General features: G+C 41.6%; 3 protein-coding genes across 4 annotated transcripts in view; all 3 read right to left on the bottom strand.

Moving 5' to 3' along the window:
• Positions 1 to 684: 684 nt before the first annotated feature.
• LOC119129242 (probable phospholipid-transporting ATPase VB) lies at positions 685 to 6,628 on the bottom strand. Its single transcript, XM_037262375.1, has 12 exons — positions 6,497 to 6,628; positions 6,314 to 6,414; positions 6,101 to 6,227; positions 5,845 to 6,029; positions 4,642 to 4,909; positions 4,225 to 4,301; positions 3,978 to 4,103; positions 3,686 to 3,886; positions 3,197 to 3,277; positions 3,019 to 3,123; positions 2,214 to 2,386; positions 685 to 1,568 (listed from the first exon to the last, which is right to left on the bottom strand). Exons 1-12 carry the CDS (start codon positions 6,594 to 6,596, stop codon positions 1,328 to 1,330), a joined length of 1,785 nt encoding a protein of 594 aa, XP_037118270.1. The 5' UTR covers positions 6,597 to 6,628; the 3' UTR covers positions 685 to 1,327.
• LOC119129240 (probable phospholipid-transporting ATPase VA) lies at positions 6,623 to 14,072 on the bottom strand. Its single transcript, XM_037262374.1, has 10 exons — positions 13,529 to 14,072; positions 11,669 to 11,873; positions 11,349 to 11,434; positions 10,664 to 10,770; positions 10,375 to 10,506; positions 10,022 to 10,149; positions 9,692 to 9,944; positions 9,161 to 9,360; positions 7,576 to 7,740; positions 6,623 to 6,988 (listed from the first exon to the last, which is right to left on the bottom strand). Exons 1-10 carry the CDS (start codon positions 13,936 to 13,938, stop codon positions 6,674 to 6,676), a joined length of 2,001 nt encoding a protein of 666 aa, XP_037118269.1. The 5' UTR covers positions 13,939 to 14,072; the 3' UTR covers positions 6,623 to 6,673.
• A 2,858-nt stretch (positions 14,073 to 16,930) lies between these two features.
• gabrb2a (gamma-aminobutyric acid type A receptor subunit beta2a) overlaps positions 16,931 to 21,273 on the bottom strand; it is a 31,539-nt gene continuing 27,196 nt past the window's right edge. Inside the window, exons 8-10 of one of the 2 annotated variants that reach the window (XM_037262376.1) lie at positions 20,768 to 21,012; positions 20,094 to 20,234; positions 16,931 to 18,793 (exon numbers count right to left, since the gene is read on the bottom strand). In XM_037262376.1, the coding sequence (XP_037118271.1) occupies positions 18,437 to 18,793; positions 20,094 to 20,234; positions 20,768 to 21,012 (743 nt within the window). In that variant the 3' untranslated portion in view covers positions 16,931 to 18,436. The remainder of the gene's footprint in view (positions 18,794 to 20,093; positions 20,235 to 20,767; positions 21,013 to 21,273) is intronic. The other variant, XM_037262377.1, reaches the window with a different exon arrangement.

Genomic DNA, 21,273 nt, shown 5'->3' with positions numbered 1-21,273 from the left:
AAATTCATATATTGCAGTCGTGTTAAATGTCCATTTGTTCAAATGTGTAGTTATGAATTGTTGCAGCTATCAAGGGATCTAAAAGGACTGCATCATACTATATGAGAATAGCAACAAGTCACTGGTATTAACAGCTTCCCCCGAATTGTAATTCTTGATTCTTTGCATATTTAACAGTAATATAAGAGACATTTGATTACGAGACCCAGGAATGACATGTCTCATTTGCAACAAACTATATAATACGTTTTGCTTGGTACAATGGTGTCACGTCTATGTCTAAATTTTGCAGACATGTGCATTAACTGTGCGTGCACTACACGTTTTCTTGAAAGTTTAATATTGTGCAGACTATTAAAATGTAATGACATTTTAACATCTCCATTCATCGGTGTCCCTTTGACCTTTGTGCAGTTACATCAGTTCAACACTGGAGCGCAGCAGTGATTACTTAAACTGCAGGGGGAAAACTAGAGGCCAACATGTTTTCTTCAATTTCTTGTTCATTTTATGTCTGGCACTACTCCAAGTATTTTTACTGATACAAAAGAAAACGTGAAATGCCTCAAAGCACCGTTTTTGGGCAATTATATGGCAAGCTATTCATCTAAAAAATTATTAAGTAATTTTGGTCATTATCTATAAAATGTCTGCAAAATGTCTCAATCATTTCTTGAATTCAACTCTCGTGAGCTGTTTTGTTTTTATTATTATATCCATCCAATAAAATGTACTTTGAGTTGTACAATGCTTTTAAAATTAAAATTAAGCTGAAGAAAGAAGTGTGGTCTTTTAAAAAAATATTCCGTCACTGGCACAACGACAGTGAAGTATGCCAATGATAAATCAAGGCCTTTTTACAAGTAGTTTCAGCTAAAGCTTTGAATTTCCATAAGCCTTTCTGTGTGATAAGGAATTAACACTAACACACACACACACACACGCACGCACACAAATCACCTACGCTCAGTGTAGGACCAGCCTGAAAGACAATTAATTCATTCCATCATACATCATGTGACATCGTGTGTCGTTTACAGAGTTACATACAGAATACAGTTTTCCATGACTACTATGTTTCGCTGCATGGGCCCTGAATTCCCATCAGGAATGTAACTGGCTTATATGTTGTTCATTGTAGCTCCAAAGAAATAAAAAGAAAAAGTTTGAATTACAATTCACATGTCAAAGGGGAGTTTTTCTCTCCCTGCAGAAAGTGCTCCATGCTCAAGTGCTCCACTGCTGAGCTACTTCCAGGTGTACAAAAAAAAGTTCTGAATAAATTACCATCTTAATTCTATAACAGTATTTTTTGTAGCCCTTTTCTTCATATTTTAAATGACGTTAGTGTGATGTCGTTCTCTAAGGAATCAGGGGAAGTTGGGGTCCGAGGATTGTTGGGAGAGGGTGGAGCGGAGAGCTTGGAGCGTTTAACCGCCCCTGCGCCCCTGTAGCCCCTCCACTCTTTGATCCACACTTCCTTTGTGGACGCATCCAGGCGGTCCAGATGCCTGGCTTGCACAATCGGGGAGGGGGCGATCGAGTTCCTCATCACGTGAAACGTGTACCTGGGGGAGAGAGTGCGATGGTGAGAAAGTAGGCCAGTGAAAAACATGCGGCACTTTGATGTAAATCAGGGCATTCCTTCTAAATATCCTCACTTTGAGAAGGCGTCAACGAGCAGGACGACGATGAGAAGCAGCCACTCATGATTTTTATAATTCATTGTATTTGCCCCATAAGAAAGTTTTACAATATGGTATTTTATCATAAGCGTAAGGGGAGTCAAAACAGTACCAATTAGACTTTAATTGCATTTTTTTTAAATAATGTTATTGCCCAAGAAGACTCAGTTCCAGATGTATGGTAACATTGTACAATAAGTGTGTTTAAAGCACGTGGGATGAGTAAAACTGTTTTTGAAAAAAGTTTTATACGGCCTCTATATTGCAGATTAACACTATCGTGGATGGGTCTGAAATATATGTGCAAAAATGAGCATCTGATGTGAAGCTAATATTTTTAATACAACCTGTGTTTCATCCCATTGTTTATGTTCAGAGGCTAATAATGTGCCTGATTGGTGTGATAGTCAAATGGGTAACCTCTTTATTAAATGTCAATATTAATGAACATTAAATCATTGTGTTATCGTGCTATTGTTTTTTTTTTTCCACAGAGTTGCAAAGGTGGAAGAATCTTTTCAATATTACCTGGGCAGTAGGGCCACCACTGTTGTGATGATGCAGATAAGGTAGAAAATGGGGTCTGCCAGTTGCTTCTGGAGCGTCCAGTATGAATTGCAGGTAATACAAGAGGTGTATGACAGCGTCAGGATGAAGGACAGGGCAAGACTGCCCAGCATGATGAGCCAATGAACCACAGTCTGCAAACCACCAAAACAAGCAACAACAAGACTGTAGTTCCAAAACATGTCAGATACGTTGACAGTAGACATTCCAAAGTTGAACACTCCAAATTGTTGTGGTTGGAACAATGTTCATTGACGGAATGTGACATAAGGACCAATACCGATACTACCCCTATTCTCCTGTTTGTTTGTTTTATTTTTGGGTTGGGCACCCATGGTCTTTCTTGTCAGGGAATGGATGGAACAGTTTGTCCACAAAAAAATAAAACTCCAAACTAAAGTGTGATGTAACGTGAATGCTTTTTTGCCACTAAAGACTAATGAGACCAAAGAGAGTGAGACTACCCATAGAAATGCATTACATAAATATGTCTGCTGCTCAGAACAATTAAAAACCAATAAGATAAATCAATTCATTTTACTAACTAGATTCACTGTAAATTCATGGATGATAGACATTACTATTTGTTAGAAGTGTAATGTTACTAAAAATAGTGCCTGTAGCTTTCTGATGGAAACAGTATGAGTCTAGAACAATAATTCCAAAATGTTCCACGTTTTTTATATTTTTTATAATAGTTTTGAAAATAAAACAACTTGAAAAAAATTCAGTCATGACTTTTTCGTTGTTGTTGTTTGGTGCTCACCCAGGATTTGATCTCTATTGACAGATGCAGCAGGATGGTAATTAAAGAAACTGCATTCAAAGGCATTCCAAATGTGAAAACGTCAACGTCCAAATCTTTATAAACCTATGGAAAAATGAAAAGTGGTGTTTTTAGACTGTAGAATGATGGTAGACTCCACTGCTGAATGTTGTCTTACCAAGTATGGAATGAAGAAGCATACGAGACTCTGGTAGAAGGCATCAAGCATGGAAATCCAGAAGGTGCAAAAACGATATTCCTAAAATAATGTCAAAAATTACCATCAAATTTGATGGTAATTCTGGATGGAGTTCAATAAATCAAAAGAAAATTGACTTTCTATGTACAATATAATTTCCAAAAGATACAAACACTAGTAATTACTGGTTGTGTGGGCCCACTGTCCCTAGAAGTGACACCTGATTGTTAATGCAATTTTGTGACCTTGGGAAGAAAAAAAACACACCTTATACCATTTTCCTCAAGATACCAGGTAGATGAACCTAGTACAACTACTAGTAATTACTAACTAGTAATTACTAGTGTTTGTATCTTTGGAAATTATATTGTATAGAGAGAGTCAATTTCTTTTGATTTATTGACACTCCATCCAGAATGTACAATCGTCTGCCGGCCCCCCCAAAAAAGTGAATAGATTTTTACTGACCCCTGCACCTTGTCCAGTTCTATAGAGTTCAGGAACCCCGAGCAGCACTTCTGCCGAAACGTCTCTGTCCATGATCCCAAACATGATGGGGGGTGCGGAGGTGAAGAAGAGGTTGAAGAAAATCAGCAGCCAATAGTCCAGCATGGCCGTCGCTGTGAAGCCACAAAAGAACTGATACCAGAAGAGCAGGTTGACATTGGCCTGGAGAGATCAGTGACATTAAAACAAGTTTGGTTAGATGACAAGAGGACAAGCAGGACTTACACACCACCGCTCCATTTTATTTACCCACCAAATTCTTATAGAAGAAGTAAATGATCATATTGGCCAAGCGAGTGTAGCACCAGTGTCCGTGAACCAGCAGGAGCTTTTTAAGATGTTTGAAGCGAGAGATAGCAAAGTCACTCGCCATGACTGCCTGCGAATGACAATGTGAAATTACACATATAGCATTTTTTCATCAAAAGAATTGTATGGGGAAAGTTGGTCTAAAATACATATTATTTTCTCTGAAGTATTGGCATGTTAGTGATTCTAACCTGCATCCCCTCCTGACCGGAAATCCCGATCCCAATATCGGCTGCTTGTATCATGTTAACATCATTGGCACCGTCACCTGTGGTCATATGTTACATGTTGTCACTTGAAAAGCAGTTGTGGAAGTTATTATGAGGGCTTTCAATTGCTTCCAGACAAAACTTATGCAAACATTTGTTTATGGGACTCTCTAGACAAACAAAAAAGGCTGACCTCGGTGTCATTAGCTACAGAGAGACTGGAAGACTCACAGAAAGCACACATGACCCTGCAGGAATGCATTAGTCTATTTAAGCAACCTCAAACCACACTGTTGTTTTTCTGCCTGAGAAGGGATAACAAGCTCATTCATTCGATGAATGACAATAAAGAGCTGAACACAAGTCCAAACAACTGCAAAAAGTATATTTTTGACTTACCGACAGCTAGAGTCATGACTTTGAGCTTCTCCCTGATGAGCTTCACCACGCCGCTCTTCTGCAAGGGCGTGACCCGACAGCAGAGCACGGCGCGGCAGCGCTTTGCCAGCTCTACAAAGCGATCGTGCAGATCCTTGGACAGAAGCATGGCCAAGGTGTGTCCATCGATCACCAGAGAGATGTCTGGCGTGGTGTCCACATTACGAGGGTCGTTTTCATACCTCCGCACCTCTTCCAGAGTGGAATCCAGGATGGAAGTGCATACAAGCTGAAATAAATGGTTCATATTATTTGGCGGGTCACAGACAGTACACCCCCCCCCCCAAAAAAAAGTTGTGTTACTTTAGGCAGAACATGATACAAAGTGGGCCACATATTTTGTTTCCATCGATCGTATGCAGTCAAAATGTCATATAAAGTGTGAGGTGATGGTTGGGAGAGTGCATCCCTGGGGTGGTCAACATTGGTAAAAATAGTTGAACCAATAAAGCTCTACTCCAGATCATGGGAGGAGAGATCGTTCCTGTGAGGGTTCAATATTAGACTACTAATTAGATATGAAAGGCTTAGTTATCGTATTGGTGGGAACTCACTCCATCTATCAAGCATGACAAGTCCCAATGTGAAAGCTCCCCGTGTATCAGCTCCAGATGAAAAAAAACCCAGACTGCGATTCAGGGCTATTTGAGACACGTGAACTCGGTCAGCTCGTTATGAATGGTTTCGGACCTTCACCTGACACCAGAACCTTTCGCAGACACATTTGACCTTTCGTTGTATTATAAAAGTGTTCAAATGTTGAGATGGCTTTTAAAATTGGGGGAAAGTCAATGTCAAAATTGAACGCCTCATTATGTGACCATCATCTCACTGACCATGCCTGCGATAGTCAATGAGATGAGAAGTTTTTTCATGTACTATTTTGCCACTCACAATAAATGTACAGTTGCCACATACACTACTCAATCCTTCACTTTCGTTGTTGTCGTGAGAAATGCGGGTGCGTCCAGCCAAGCTAGACTTTTGGGCCTGTGGTCAATTGTCAGTTCTGCTATTCAATGTGTTTTGATGAGGTGCAAAATGCAAATTCTGCCTCACAAACTGCGATCCACTTATTTCGAGCCTTGGCTTACAAGCGGGGCTCCACGCCCTCATCCGCTTACCTTAGCTTGGACATAGTAGGGCAGTGAAGTGCCTCCTCACCTTATTTTTGCAGCTCATGTTAATCACCAGGTCTTCGTCTTCCAACAGTCGGCAGGCATAGCCAATGTTGACGGCCGTTTCCAACTTGTCACCGGTCAGCACCCACACCTTTATCCCTGCTTCCCGCAGCGCCAGGATGGTGTCTGGAACGCTCTCCTGCAGACGGTCCTCAATGCCTGTCGCCCCTGCGAGAAGACATTTACAGATAGATGTATGTTTTACAGGCGTGGGGATGGATGGGTTGTTAACTTGTTACCCAGCAGGGTGAGATTTGTCTCCAGCTGCACAGCGGTGTCCATAATGAGCTGCTCTCTGCCGTCGATGGCGGCCATAGCGCTCTGTCTGCTCACGGACCATACGTTGTAGTCTTGGGCGCTAACAACCTGCAGCACGCACATCACAACCAAGGAGCTGTTGCGGTAGCAGGGCACAAACATGCTTGGAATTGTTCACATTCTCCACTGCGTACCTTCTTTGTAAAGCAAAGCGTGCGCAGCCCTTCTTTAGCATAGCAGTCGAGGTGATACTGAGTATCTGCTACGACAGTCTTCTGATTTCCATTGAGATGCTCTAGAAATGTAGAAAAACAGGCAAATATTCGCATGGTTTTCTTTTGGATCGGAGTTCTTCGGTCTGTACAAAGTGTCTTCACCGGCATATGGTGCTCCGAGCAGCTCCATGATTGAGTAGTCTGCACCCTTGGTGTACAGCACACACTCTTTGGTGATGGGATGGCGCACCAGCACGGACATTCTTTTCCTGTTGGAGTCGAAGGTCAGCGTGTCCAGCACCTCAAAGACCAGGACTTGACCCGACGGCAGTCTCACTGTCACGCTGTCGGGGGTGCGGCTAAGCAGAATGAAACCGTACGCTTTGGCGGCATACACCAAAGCCGCTCGTCTGGACTTTCGGCCTCATAATTTCGGCTGTTGGATTCAACCGTCTGACCACGTGATGAAAAAACGTCCGAGCCATCCTCTTTCGGAAAGGGGTTAAAGCGGTCGTCCTCTTTAAAAGAGGCATCTGAGAAGGATCGGTCCCTTTTGGGTGCAAATACGTTGCGAAGAGAGCTTGCTTTCGTCAAGAGGTTGGAGAAATTATCCAGTGGATTAGTTGACTGGAAGGAAGATGGATATTTATGCGTCTGAAAGAAAATGAAACCATTTGTTTATCATGTGTTATTTTTCATCATATATTTCAGCTCCATTGTACATCTTAAATTACACAACTGCGGCTAAGCTGTATTCTCCCATTTGTCGGGCTTCCAGAAATAACTAAATTAATGCAAGTAACCTCGGCTGCCCTGTATATCTCACCTTTAATACCGAGCTCATTTAGAAAAGGCTTGGTATCTTTGCAACTGGCAGAGACAAATTAGGAGCAATTTAGTACTGACCACAGATGAAAGTGGAGACTTTAAACAACTGGAGAATTCATTTCATTCGGGGAGAAGCAATTAAATCTGAGTTAAACCTGCAAGCTTTTCAAATCATATATAACTCAGAGACCTAAAGCCATTGAATAATGAGTATATAGTAATATATTTAATTTAGAATTTTATTTACAGGTGTATCAATTTGTGATATTTATTTTTAAAGACAGAACACAAGACACTAGGTTTAGGGCACAAAAATAAATGATTACTTCTATTAAAAGAACAAATCCCTCTGTCATCTTTTCTCACTTCCTTTTTTATTTCCCATCCACAATGACAGTAAACAGAACACTCACCCTCTGTCTCCGAGCTGTTGCCATGGAAACCACCACCGTGTTGCAAATGGCAAGAGCCAGAAAAAAGTCTAGGTATGGATCCATCTTCTGACTGCCTCTGCTAATCGTACTCTCTGCTACGCTGACCTGCCCGAGCAGCTTCCTGTCTGGAATCACCTCCGTTTCCTGTGCCAAAGAAATGAATCAGTCTATTAATTTATAGCTGGTGGAAATTGAAAAGGATTTATTCAAATGAATTTGATTCTTATTTTACTTATATGTACTGTATAATAAATCTGGAATGAAAGTTTATCTCATTGGACTTTCTTAGTCTTGGTGTGGCTCTTCTGGCCTCTCCCCGCCACGGACAAACACAGAAACTGAACTACTCTACCGTATATTATGATGTGTACATAGTGCATGCTTTCCGTTTATGTGACATCGGTGGTCCAAGCCAAATGACGCCCAGCACGACCATATGCCCAGTCACGGACGCTTGGTCAACTTTCAGCCAAGATAAATGTGCTCACCACTGACGCCTCACGGATTGACCATCTGCAATGACCGCTGGTGTCCAAAAGGTCTACTGACCAAAAGGTTGAGCTATATATAACGTTTTATGTGTGTACAATGCGTTCATCAAACACACTAACACACAGTATTCGTATTTGGCGGGATTCAGTCTTGTGCAAAAGTTTTTGTTTTGTTTCTACTTCCACAACATTTCGATGTGATAAAAACCATTAATACTAGAAAACATATTGCAAGAAGGCGCAAAAAATATACAACTTTTTCCACATTACTTTGTTGAGGGGCAGTGCAAGAGCCAAGAAAGATTTCATTAAATCACAGGGAGGACCTGGACAATGTAGACATGAAATGCATTTTTAGAGTTTTAGTCATTGACATCAATGGAATCTTCCATTCCACAATGTTATGGCCATCAGTCCATTTGTCAGCCTCCACGCACAAGGAAGTAGAAACAAAGAAACACTATTTTCAAGTGGCCTTTGTTAGTAGTTCATCCTTGACGCAGGTATGTGCATGTTAGTCTGTCTGTATGCTAATAATAACATTGTTACAACAACACGAGTAATGGTGACAAGGCCTTCCCCGAATCAATTGTCCTTACCAGCTATCGATTTAAACAATACAATTTTATGTTTGATTTGTTTTGATTAAAGTTATTACACATTATTATTACTATAATTTAATATTATCATTCATGTTTCAGCATGGTGGCATAGTGGTTGATGTGTTTCACAAATCTGGGTTCAAACATTCAATGATCTATAAATTGTTCAATAATATAATAATATAGTGTCATTATTAAAAATTGTAATAATAACCCTTGATAAGTGTAGGATCATTTGTTTTTCATTCAATTACATTATTGGTCCCATTACGACTATGGAAGAATGAGTGTTTGTGCAGATTTGACCTTGAGTGACCCTCATGCACGGTCGAGACAATTCTTCATGATTTCCCTATATACGTATATTTTTTTTAGGGCTGCCTCATAGTGTCAGCCCAAGCAAGTACACAAGCCCCCTGTGGTTCCCTCCAGCATCTCTAGAACCAAATCTTGACTGAGCACTCATCCTACCAGTGGACTGCTGAAGGCCACGTTGCTCTGGGCGTTTCCCGCAAACTTGTTCTTTTGTCTGCTTTCATGGTGGCGATGAGTGCCTTCGGGGCTGCTGGCCTCAGCATCCAGAGACCATCCGTTCTGTGGGGGTTGTGGCTGCTGGGTATAGATGACCTCCTCTTCGGATTCTGGCTCATCAATAACAGCCAAGCGGATGGCTAAACCCGCCCAAACAATGTTGTGTTATTTAAGATAGAGAAGAGAGAAAGAGACAGAGAGACAGAGACTCACACACACACACAGGCATACAGTACTGATTTTGAGACTTGCAGAAGTAAAACTTGTACTATTTTCTCAAGTACATGTTTCGTCTTGCATGTCCACATTCCACTGTGGTGAACAATTGTTTGTAAAAGTTAAACAATGAATTTTCCTATGACGGAGTCACTATCGCTTTCCCTTTATGTACTGTTGACACTTATCAAGTGAGAAGTGCTTGAGGGCAGCTTTCACAATGTATGAATGATGGAATGTATTGGTGATGTTTACCGTTCTCTTTGTGCGGGTACTCCGTTCCCATGATGGAGCAACGTCGAAACACCATCTTGTTCTCAGTGAGCGTACCCGTCTTGTCGGAGAAGATGTACTCAATCTGTCCTAGGTCCTCCGTAATGTTCAGAGCTTTACACTGTATTCGGCTGTCTGTCTCCTCATCGTACAGGTCGATGTCTTGCGTAATAAAGAAGATCTGGCCAATCTTCACCAGCTCAATGGAAACGTAGAGGGAGATTGGGATCAGAACCTGAAAGAAGATAGAATAATAAATATTTATTTCTCGGGGATTTGGCGCCAAAACAAGAGGTGAAGACTTGTTTCAACCTGCAGAAGGATGATCATGCTGAAGAACATGTAGAAGCTGGACAGACTGGGATTGTCCACTTGGCCGTTGCTATTGGGCACTAGGTAAGGGGGCACGCCAGGTAGTGCCTGCCGCCAAAAGAAGTGACCTAAATGTGTAAAGACAGGAGTCTCAATCACATCAGCTGCCATAAAGAGGGAGGCTATTTTTGGCGCCCTGCAACCCATCGTCATCCAGCAAAATGGGCTTGGGGCCAAAGTGACCGATCACCGGCAAGTGCAAGTTAAATGCCCCCTCCCAGGTTTCAAAGCTTTTAAACATAAAATGATGTGCATAATGATTTCATGGTTTGGTTATGTAATTCGTCACCGACCTAGTGCTCCAACGAGACACATGGCGAAGAGTAGAATGACGCAAAAGATGACGTCCACGTTCAGTTTCCGCTCCAGTTTGCTGCGTTTGTATCTTGGCCCATTGTTGTTCAGCATTGCCTTTGTTTCATGGCCTTGATAGTGGGACAAGAAGGTTATTATCATTATTATTATCATCATCCATCCATCCATCCATCCATCCATCCATCCATCCATCCATCCATCCATCCATCCATCCTTTCTTCCTTCCTTCAGCAGTTGCGATGTTCGGAGAGAATGAACAATATGTACCTGCATACACCACAAAGCCGACAGCATGGTCGGTATTTCTAACAGTGCAACCTCGAAGCAGCAGACTCTCAATTCCAGCGCCGACTTTTTCTTCATTTGGTTTCTCCCTGTGGCAGAAGAAAGAATACCCCTTGTTAGACATTCATTGTATACGTCCCACATTTTCAATTGTCTGCCTTTTAGGCCACAGCTGGGCAGCAAGAAGAGATGAGCTCTTCGATTTGTAACTCCCAGGGAAATTGATTAGAGTCTATTATAGCTCTAATGATGCCTCTGATGGCATCAGAAAGTGCAGCGAGTGGGTAGGAATTAGGTTTTGCCCTGCTCTGAAAGGTTTCATGAATCCAGGCATCCATCTGTTTGGACTGCGTAACTTCTGTCAACCTCCAACAGTTTTCGTTCATTGGTCCAGTTAAGCATGTTTATTATTATTATTTTTTTAATATATCTTTTTCCGTTGGTCAACTTCTACTGCAGTCAGTAATTTTTCTGAAACGTTTCTCTAAGCACTGCCTGTAAATGTAATCCTTTTGTAATGTTGACTGTCTGGACTCCAGAAAGACTTTTTCTAAATATAATTAAGCTCAATTGAAAACCTTATTTTGAATTCAGAGCAATTCAGATTTACTAACTAGTGGTAACAGATTGTGTTTGATTTTGGAGAGTGACCGTATTTGATACTCACACATAACACTTGAAGTAATTCAGATTGCTGTTGGGCTTTTCGCATACCACAACACTGTTGAAACTTTCAGGTTCAAAGTCGGGCTCCTGGGGAAAGACAGTGGAGGTCCAGGTCATGAAACCGGCTCTCCCAGAGTGACATCATGATTGTTATATCAGACACAGGCACATGAAGTACAAAATGTTTGCATGACAATCAATTGGTGAGGTATTCGTTTTGGCAGGCTGCACCACTAACGACACATATAATCAGTAAAACACGTCAGATTACTTTGGTTTGGCCGTCATCAACGATGATGATGAATTACTGGTCGTGCTCACCGTGACGCAGAGTCCGGGAACCACCTTTCTCTCTTTGAGGTTGGTCTCGCCATCCAGGTTGGACGTCTCTATGTGGCACATCCCATTGCGGTCTGATGTGTGCAGAAGCAGTAGGTCTGCAGGGACGATTTCGTTGCAAAGCGCCTTCACAAAGTCACCCACGCGCGCATCCTTCCAACGCCGCTCCACAAATTGCTTGTCTTTTCTGGAAGACCCACGGACACATGAGGGATTTTTGCACATGCCTGTCACTTGAAGTAAAACAAAGAGGCCTTTTTGCCCCCAGGTTGTGATGTTTCCCACGGAGATTCTTGTGCATGTAGCTGTGCTGGAAGTGCTAGTTAACTCGTAGTGACAGACAACTGCAGGTATGCTGCCCTTCATGTACAACCTGATTGGGTGGCTTCCTCACAACACCACACCTGGGATACAATGAGCTGAATATGTATGTTTTAGCCTTTTGTGTTTTTTGATGAGTCACTAACATCTATCTATCTATCTATCTATCTATCTATCTATCTATCTATCTATCTATCTATCTATCTATCTATCTATCTATCTATCTATCTATCTATCTATCTATCTATCTATCTATCTATCTATCTATCTATCTGTCTTATATTATATATATATATATTACATTATATTATATTATATATTATTTTGAGTTCAATGTGCACGGTGGTCCAAATCTCAATTGCCCACAAGGTAACATTTAATTTTCTATCTCTCCAGTGCTCGGAGGCAAAATGCTAATTAATGGCGAGTAGGTATAGCTAGTATTAGTCAACATCAACTCTGTATCCAGATTGTTCACCATTTGGCTTTTCCATTAAAACATACATTCTGCTATTTTGGATTGGTTTTGTTGTGTTCAATCTGTCATTATCTAAGGAAACAGTGGCCTCAGACAACCTTACTGAGCTATTCTTGCAAAACAGCAATAGTATCTTGTTTGTGTTGCTTGAACGCAAGAGGATTGACAGGACTATGAAGTCAAGATAAAGTAGATTAGATGGTCTAGATGATAAGGCGCAGAATGCTTTCACTATGCGTTGTGTGGAAACCCACAATAGAAATTGTTGTTTTGGAAATTAGCCATCCGTTTTGTCACATTGACTTTTAAAACACTCCCTTCCGTAAATACTAGCCATGGGGAAAAAAAACGTCTAACAAGTCTAAAAATATTTAGCATGTCCAACCAGAGTGCTGGGTAGGCTGCTTATCTCATTACTTTTTGCCAAAGTGACAAGTGTCTGTCGTCATTGCGTTCAAGGCCACCTAGACCGACACACAAACACATAGACGCACGCACAGGTGTATCTGCCTCACCATTCCCGCTGACTTAAGTGCAAAGGTTGAAAGCGTGCAGGTTCCGGTTCAAATGACAAACTGGGAACCCTTCAGCCTCACGTGCAAGGAAATACACATTCTCCACTCCTCCTCTCAATGTAACTCCAAAATCACACCATTGAAATGGTTGGTAAAATGACAAGAGTTTTATCCTCCTTTGTAAATTATTCATTTTACACCAGCGGTTCAAAAATAGATCCCCGCTAACCTTAGTGTCTCTGCTGACACAACACCCAGTTGAGGCTTTCATCAAATGCGCACAATGCCGTAGCGAGATATACTGTTGTGAGCCTCTTCAAAAGAGGAATAATCTCCCACACAATTTCTATTTCTAAGTCGAGAATTCCCACCGGGGGCTCAAACGCAGAGGAGGAGGAGAAAACACACACACACGCACGCACTGTGGGACACTGGCTGCACACACTCATGCAGACATTTATTTTGATCACAGAGGTGCCTTGAATGCACCATTTTGCGCTCAATGCGCACGACGACGGAGGTTGTTACCTGCTGTAGATGAAGCACGGCATGTTATTGAGCTTCTTGTCCGACTGGTACCTCCTGAAGTCCTCCCAGGCGTCTTTAAGGGCGGTGAGGGACAGAATGACACAGATGGGGATAAGAGCCACCTCGGGCTCAAAGGCGTTCACCACGGGCACAAAGTTGAGGATAGCCAGGCCCACAAAGTAGATGTTTGCCAGACGGTGAAACTGCTCAAAGAGGTTGAGGGGTATAAAGAAGAGGAGGGTGTATTTGGTGGTCTTGATAGAGTTCCCGGGAAAGTGGCGGTTGGGTTGCTTCTTCTTCCCCAGCCCTTCATAAGGCAGATTGGATACCAAGCGGCGAAGGTCATTCTCTCGTACCCTTTGACCTGTCAGGGCGTCCCTGATCCGGGTCAGAGGGTTCCACCAAGCCATGGGAAAGCTCTCTGTTCTCCTGCTTGTCAACAAGCTCCCTTTCTTTCCATCGTCTGGCTGCTGTCTCACTCTTCCAGCTTGTGTGTGTTTGAGGCCTCATTCACATAAGTGACAGCACCTTTCTGACTCGCTCCGCCCTACGTATTGACAGGTGTGTTCACATTCCTTAAGTCATTCAGTCTACCACAGAGGAGGAATACAGTTGCTCTGCAAAGGTCAAAGGTCTCCGTTTTTTTTCCGCGTGTCCTGTTTGGTTGCTTGGTATTGCAGGTGGAGCTGGATGACTTTTTATCCTGAACTGTTTTACTGTGCAACGGGGGAGCTTGATATTTATTTTTTATATTTATTTAGAATTATTTTGTACTGTATAGGATATTTTTAGGCTACAAAAGAGAACAAAGGAAGTGCTGGAGCCTATCCCAGGCGCCATTGGGCGAAAAGCAGACGACACCCTGAACTGGTCATTTAAGTTCTTTTGAAACTAATTTCCTCCAGATGTTTTTTATTTTATTTTCTGTGGTCCTAAGACTCCTTCATATAAATCAACACACCATATCCAGTTGATGCAGATATTTTGTTTGTCTACTGTTGTCGAGTTTTGCAATCTGGGTTGAATGTTGTTGTTTAAATGTTCTTGTGCCTGCAACAAAGCAGCTTTTACACAGATGTAAGATGCCTTGCACTTCTTCATGTTGACATATGTTGTCTTTTCCAGATCAGGCTGCTGAACCTGTTCAAACAAACCAGATTTGCACAGGGGTCATGCCATTGATTACGATTACTATATTTACACACTGAGTCGAAGCACACCTGCCTGACTGAATGTAACGACTAAACGAGACGATTATATATAATTGTATATATATATATATATTATTATGACTTTATTGTGTTTATTTTATTCACGTCAAACACAAACTTGCAGATAATTCGTGATCAATCGAATTTGCAACGTTCTTCAATGGTCAGGTGTGTGTGATCCGTGGTCAGCTGGCGCACGAATAGTACGGTGACGCAGCTGTGAATGCACTCTACACGCACAGAGTGATACCAAAAACATACACACATGCTTTCACATAGCAGAGTCCTGTGCATCCCTAATTAGTTCAGTGACACGGAAAGACTACGAAGTCAAAAGCATCTGCCTTTTCCCTCTTTTCTTATACGTGCCAACATGAATGCCTTTTTTTGCCCACCAAGAGAACACAAAGTATGTGTCTATTGTAGATTTGTTTTTTACCAATGGATGGAGGAACATGAAACTAGATCCCATGTCAGGTTACATCAAATTGAACACCGCTTTTTCTTTTTTTTTGCCAAATCCCCTTGTGCATTTGTTACACACATTCATAAATGACGGGTAGCTCTGTTAAGAGCATGGTTATATCTTCCTTGTGACCGCGAGATGAGCGGGTTAATCTGTCCTCCATTTTTTATAAACTCAATGAGAGACCTAAAATGATAGAAAATTCAACCAAAAAGAGGAAAACAAGTAGCAGAGCCACAAGGAAAAAGAATTGAGAATAGCCAAAGCTAGCATGGCTACCAACTTATTTTCGTATTCTCTGACCAGCTCAGAAGTATGAAAACGAATTAGGAGGTGAGTCGAAAATTCTCGCTATGAAACACAAAATGCGCAGGACTCCCACTTTGCGTCCGACATCTGTGTCAAAGTATTTTCTTTTTCTAGCATCCTCTTACAAAGCAGAATCAGAATCATAACACATTCCAAACTATTTTCCCACTTCTACAATTTTGTAGATGTTCACGTCAAGGGGATCTTCCATTCTACTGGTGTTTTATTGTGTTCTTAGTTGGAAATCAAACATTAGTTGTACATTATTCTCAGCTAGGACAAAATCCCTTTTAAAATATTAAATATTCAGTGTTTTGCAATATGAAATATTCACCAGCAGCCATTTAAGGGATGCAATAGTGGTGAGGTCAAGGAAGTGAGTGCAGCAGAGTGGAGCAATGGAGAACTCTTTTTTTTCCTCTTTTTCTTTCTCTCCCTATCTTTTTTTTTTTTTGGGAGCAGTAATATTTCCTGTGGACCCAAGTCAACAGAGTGCCTCCATATGAATGCGGCTCTGCATTTACGTCACCTTCTTTCATCCATTATGTATTCCGGGATTCAATGCTCACGTCTCTATTCAACAACACTTTTCTATTCGCTCAGTGTCGGCCTAGTTATTCACCCACTGGTACAGACACAAAGCTACTCATTTGGTAACGGACATTGCATGCCCTGCGCACACCATTTTATAAATGCGATGTGGTCATCTTTAAAATCAAACTCAGGTGAAGGGGAATCAGCACATACCTGCCAACATTTAAAGTGCCTCTATTTAACTTCAAATTAATTTCGAATGGCCTAGAAGGCTTTTCATGATAGTTTTCTTCTTTCTAACAGATTTTTGTGGTGACACTGATTGGTCAAACCAAAAACAAAATCTCCCAAACATGAGGGAAATGTGTGTTTGAACATCTAAAATGTACATATTCATGATTTAGATAGACACTTTAAATTGTGAAGTGTGTGTGCTGGATTAACCTGAGATTAAACATGACTTGTTGATTCCAATCGGCCACATCCCAGTTTTTAGAGGATGCACACACTTGTCCGACGACATTATTTTTGTTTATTTTTCCCACTCATTAAAATATTTGTTTGTTTTTAAATTTGAGCTGCATAGGTCACATTAATGGTGAGAAAACGTTTTCATCTAAGTCTAGTTTTTTTTATATGCCAAACATGCAGCATTTAAAGAACTAGGGATGTGTAGAATTTTTATATCTACTCTACATGTTCGTCTGATCTGTCATTAATATACATAAATGCTTCCACATTTTGCAAAGGTTCCTAAAGCAGACAAACATCAAATTCATTTGGGGGGGTTAAAATTGAATTTCAATTCATGTCAGTGAGTGCCCATTGAAGGTTGAATAGTTGTAAAAGTGTGAGGCCAGCCAAGAAAATGCCACCTTGCACTTTGTTATTGAAGTGATAGACTGTATTGAGTTTTAATTGAATTTAGGTACATCTTCATAGTTGTCAACAATCATTACACAACATATTTACAGTTTTTATGAAATATTACAATTGGAATTTACATAAACTTTGTACAAAATACGCCTGACTTCAATGCCTGGATAGCGGGATCCTTGTTAAGTTGTTTGCGGAGAACAAAACATGGACCCAGTAGCCACTGGTGTCTGGAAGTGCTTTAGTTTCAGCAAGGAGGTGCTTCAAGAGTCCATTAAAAAGAAAGAAAAGGGAGAAAAGTCCAAAAAGCACATCAACAGCAAAGTTGTGGATTTGTGTTTTCTATTTCTTTTTTTTTTTCTTTTTTTACGCTCCGCTGAATTGCTTGTTTGTCTCTCGTTTTTTTTTTTTTTTTTTTGACGGTATGGAAAATTAGGTGTAATTCAACTGCAAAACAACAACAGTTAAGTAGAATAAATTGATCCTATTTACACAACGTGAGTATTGATTTATAAAAATGAATCATCTCGTTTTCTTTTAACATGATTTATATTTATCTACATTTTTTTCAAAACAGAAACCTAACCACAATGAAACGTATCATACTTCTATCATTCAATTCTACTGATAAAGATGATTGTGGATTGCCATATTTATGCAGCAACTCATTGCAATGAAAGGGCAGCCGATTAATATCTTCTTTCACCAGTTCGTCCCATGAAAGCCATTCGCCGCCTCTAAAGCTCTTCTCACCATGGCAGAACGTAAGGAAGAGTCCAATGTCCTTTTTTTTGTTGAAAAAACAAAAAACAAAAAAGGGTGAAATGGACTTGATTTGGTCCGTGCCGCAAAAGCAAAACATAAAGGTCAAAATGTCCAACAACTCCTTCACCAAGATGTCCATGATGTCTTTTTCCTTTTCTATCCAGCATTGGCACTGCCAATTCCAACTTCCACGCCATCAACACTATCATCCTCATTGCAACTGAGATGCAAATGAAATCAAATGTGAGCATGCTTTTAAAAGGATGTTTTGGATTTACAGTAATTATAGGAAAATAGACTATCAAGGATGACTCCTTTGAAATCATTTATAAAGCTTTCCCAGATGCAGACGGCTCGGCTACGAAGTAAATAGATACTAAACAAAACAAATCCTTAAAGTATATGCAAACACAAGCATAAATATTTGATCCACAGAGAGTAAGCTACGAATGACAAATATTAGTGATATATTGAAATTCCTGCACCGTTACCGTCCTTTTTAAAACTCTTCTTTTCAAAGTGTTCGTCCAATACGCCGGAAGGTGTTTCCCAAATGCTAAAAGAGTCACCGTAGTGTTGGTGGTGCTGCTGTCTGTCCAAAATGTCTTTGCACTCTCTTCACGTTGTCTAAAATGAACCCGCTAAAAGGTGGTGCACCGTTCACCGCTCATTCACGCAATCACACCATTTCTCTATTCCAACTCAAATCCCCATCTTCACGAGCCTGCCTCAAGATGGCCGCCGAGCTTAATGGACGTAGTAGAGCCAGTAGACCACGTTGAAGAAGGAGAAGACGGTGGGGAAGATCATCCTGGACCACTTATCAATCGAGTTCACGTCGGACAAGTCCGGGATGTTGACCTTGAGCTGCGAGGCTCGTCTCCGTAGGCGCGACTTCTTCTGAGCGTGGCGCTCCAAGGCGCTGTGGCCATAGTTCTGGCGGGCCATGGCCGCCCTGCGGTACTGAAGCGTGGAGCTGTCGTAGGCCAGCATAGTGTTGCGGGGGTCTCCGGGCGCTCCCAGGCCCCGCGACAGATCTCCAGCGCCACCCATTTCGTTCTTCATCTCCAAGGTGCTGAACAGGATGTTGTCGTCGGGAGTCATCTGCAGCGTGAGGGTGCAAAGATAGGCGGAGCCATGAGAAGTGACTGCTCGTGGGGAATCGCAGAAAGCTAAGGTCGGCTACGGAATGGATGCGTAATGAGTGAACACATCACTGTGTCAAAAACTAGAGTACAGTGGAACCTCTTTGTCAGTTGGAAGATTCTTCATTTAGAATGGGGCTCCATTTTCATGCCCAGGCCAAGTCTGGCTTAGACAGGCTAAGGTTAACTTTTCTTATTTTCACAAACCCATGTAAGTGGGTGCTGTATGGCTCATTAAAATAAAAAAGGCATTCTGTGTCCTTTTGGGCATGAACTTAGCTTACTTGAATTGTCACCGGTCGACGTTGCAGTCTCCCTGATTGTTATCATTTTTTTCCCAATGTATTTCAAGTTTGGGGGTTTGAATCCAGAATTTGCATGCCAACTTTCACCCAGTCAGCTGAGGCCAACAAGCACTATATGCATGATGTCCCTTTGAGACTACTACATAAATCAATTTGACTTGACTTGAATGGTTTGGTTTCCACTTTAGAGGTTCCACTGTGTTTTCAAAACGAGTGATCATCTGTCAAGTGTACGTGATAGTATAACCACAGCACTATGACACAAACTAATTTCATCTCAGAATTTCAACCGGCATGGCTAAAATTCTGTCAATTCACAACAAAGACAAACGAAATCAAAGAGGAAGCAAGGCAAAGGAAAATGTGACAGGAGAAGGTTGAGAGAAACTGTAGGGACTTTGGCAGGAATGGAGGAGAAAAGCTAAAAAGGTTCAGGTGGGTCAGGAAAGGTGAATTCACTTGAACATTTCTTCATCCATCGCCTGACTTCTGAAGAAAACGTCCCAATGTCAGCTAGACCTGTGAGTATTGTTTTGGAGGCGAAGCCCACCACTTGTCATAACACCGCTCGCTGAATGATCTGGAATCGAGCAATCCCATTTTACCCACAGTCACTTTTCTGTATTTGTATCTCAATGATTCGACTGTAGCTACTGATGCTTTCTGCTCTTGTGTCATAATTGTAATTGTCCATCAATTTCGGTGTACAGCTCAAGTTGAATTTAGGCAAAGCCTGCAGAAAACAAACTGCTAAGCCGTGGGCGTCAGGAAAATGCATGAAGAGCAAACCAAGGGGGAGAAATAACACAATGGTGGGAGTGATGGTCAAAGTTGCCTTAAAAAAAGTCTATGGAACTCAAAAAGATGCACAAAAAAACTAAGAGCATTTCCCTCTGATCGGGTTCGATTCAGATTGATGACATCATTAGTTTTGACTTTCAAAACCTCCAGTACCTTATTTCTTTGCTCGCCTAGTCCTAATGCGGCATCGTCCACAAAGATGGGATCCCACATCGAGTCATACGCGTCAATTTCCCTCTGTTTCATTCTGGCATACAGAGCATCATCTCTCTGAACTACATTTCCCACCAGCCACTGCAAGCATACAAAATCAGCACTGTTACTTCTGGGAAATTGTAGCTTGCCACACTCACAAGGAAAGGGTGCTTCATTTCTTCATTTTTAAATATCAATACGATGATGCTGTTGGCGCTAGCTTCAAGATACTTAAAAGGGGGAGGTCACATTCAGGGATTTTCTTTTTCTTTTTGCAAGGCTCCTTGCCCTTTGAGAGACAAAGCAACATGGAGATCAAGTGTAACAATGACATTCATTGCTTCTGCATTCACTCCTTCGGATGCACACACAAGTATAAATGGAGTGTAAGAGGACATTTAGCATTGGTCACATTGATCTGGAGAAAAGTCATTGATTACACACACACACACACACACACACACACACACACACACACACACACACACACACACACACACACACACACACACACACACACACACACACACACACACACACACACACACACACACACACACACACACACACACACACACACACACACACACACACAAGCAATCTTCTCACAAGAGCAGCGTGTGCATGTGTACCTTGTTGGGGTCAGGTCGAAGCTTCTCGTTATTGGCCGTGGCCGCCTTCTCAGCCGCTTTCTTCTGCCGCTGCGGGCCTTGGCCAAAGAAGATATAGTTGACAAAGGCGTACTCCAGCAGGGCGAGGAAGACGAACACGAAGCAGCCCATCAGGTACATGTCGATGGCCTTCACGTAAGGGATCTTAGGGAGCGTCTCTCGTAAGTGCGTGTTGATGGTGGTCATGGTCAGCACCGTGGTAATCCCTGGAAAGCAACATTATTAGGGGAGAGATTGAGTTCAATCCAGCGCGTGGAGTGTCTCAGCGTAACCCATTTTAATAAGTCGGAGAACACTGTACATTGTCAAAGCAGTAGTGAAGGCATAATTGTCGTAACTATATGGACGAAAAACACTTCAAGGCTGTTAGTATGAAATAATAATATGAAAAAAAAACAGCTAGCAGTTAATTGTGTACCACCTCATCTCACAATACGCATCAACAATCACGTCCAAAGATGTACGTC

The sequence above is a fragment of the Syngnathus acus genome, chromosome 10, assembly GCF_901709675.1.
Source record: "Syngnathus acus chromosome 10, fSynAcu1.2, whole genome shotgun sequence".
In the NCBI taxonomy this organism is placed as follows: Eukaryota; Metazoa; Chordata; class Actinopteri; order Syngnathiformes; family Syngnathidae; genus Syngnathus; species Syngnathus acus.
Note: the sequence above shows the minus strand (reverse complement) of the source record. Positions and strands in the feature narration are given on the sequence as shown.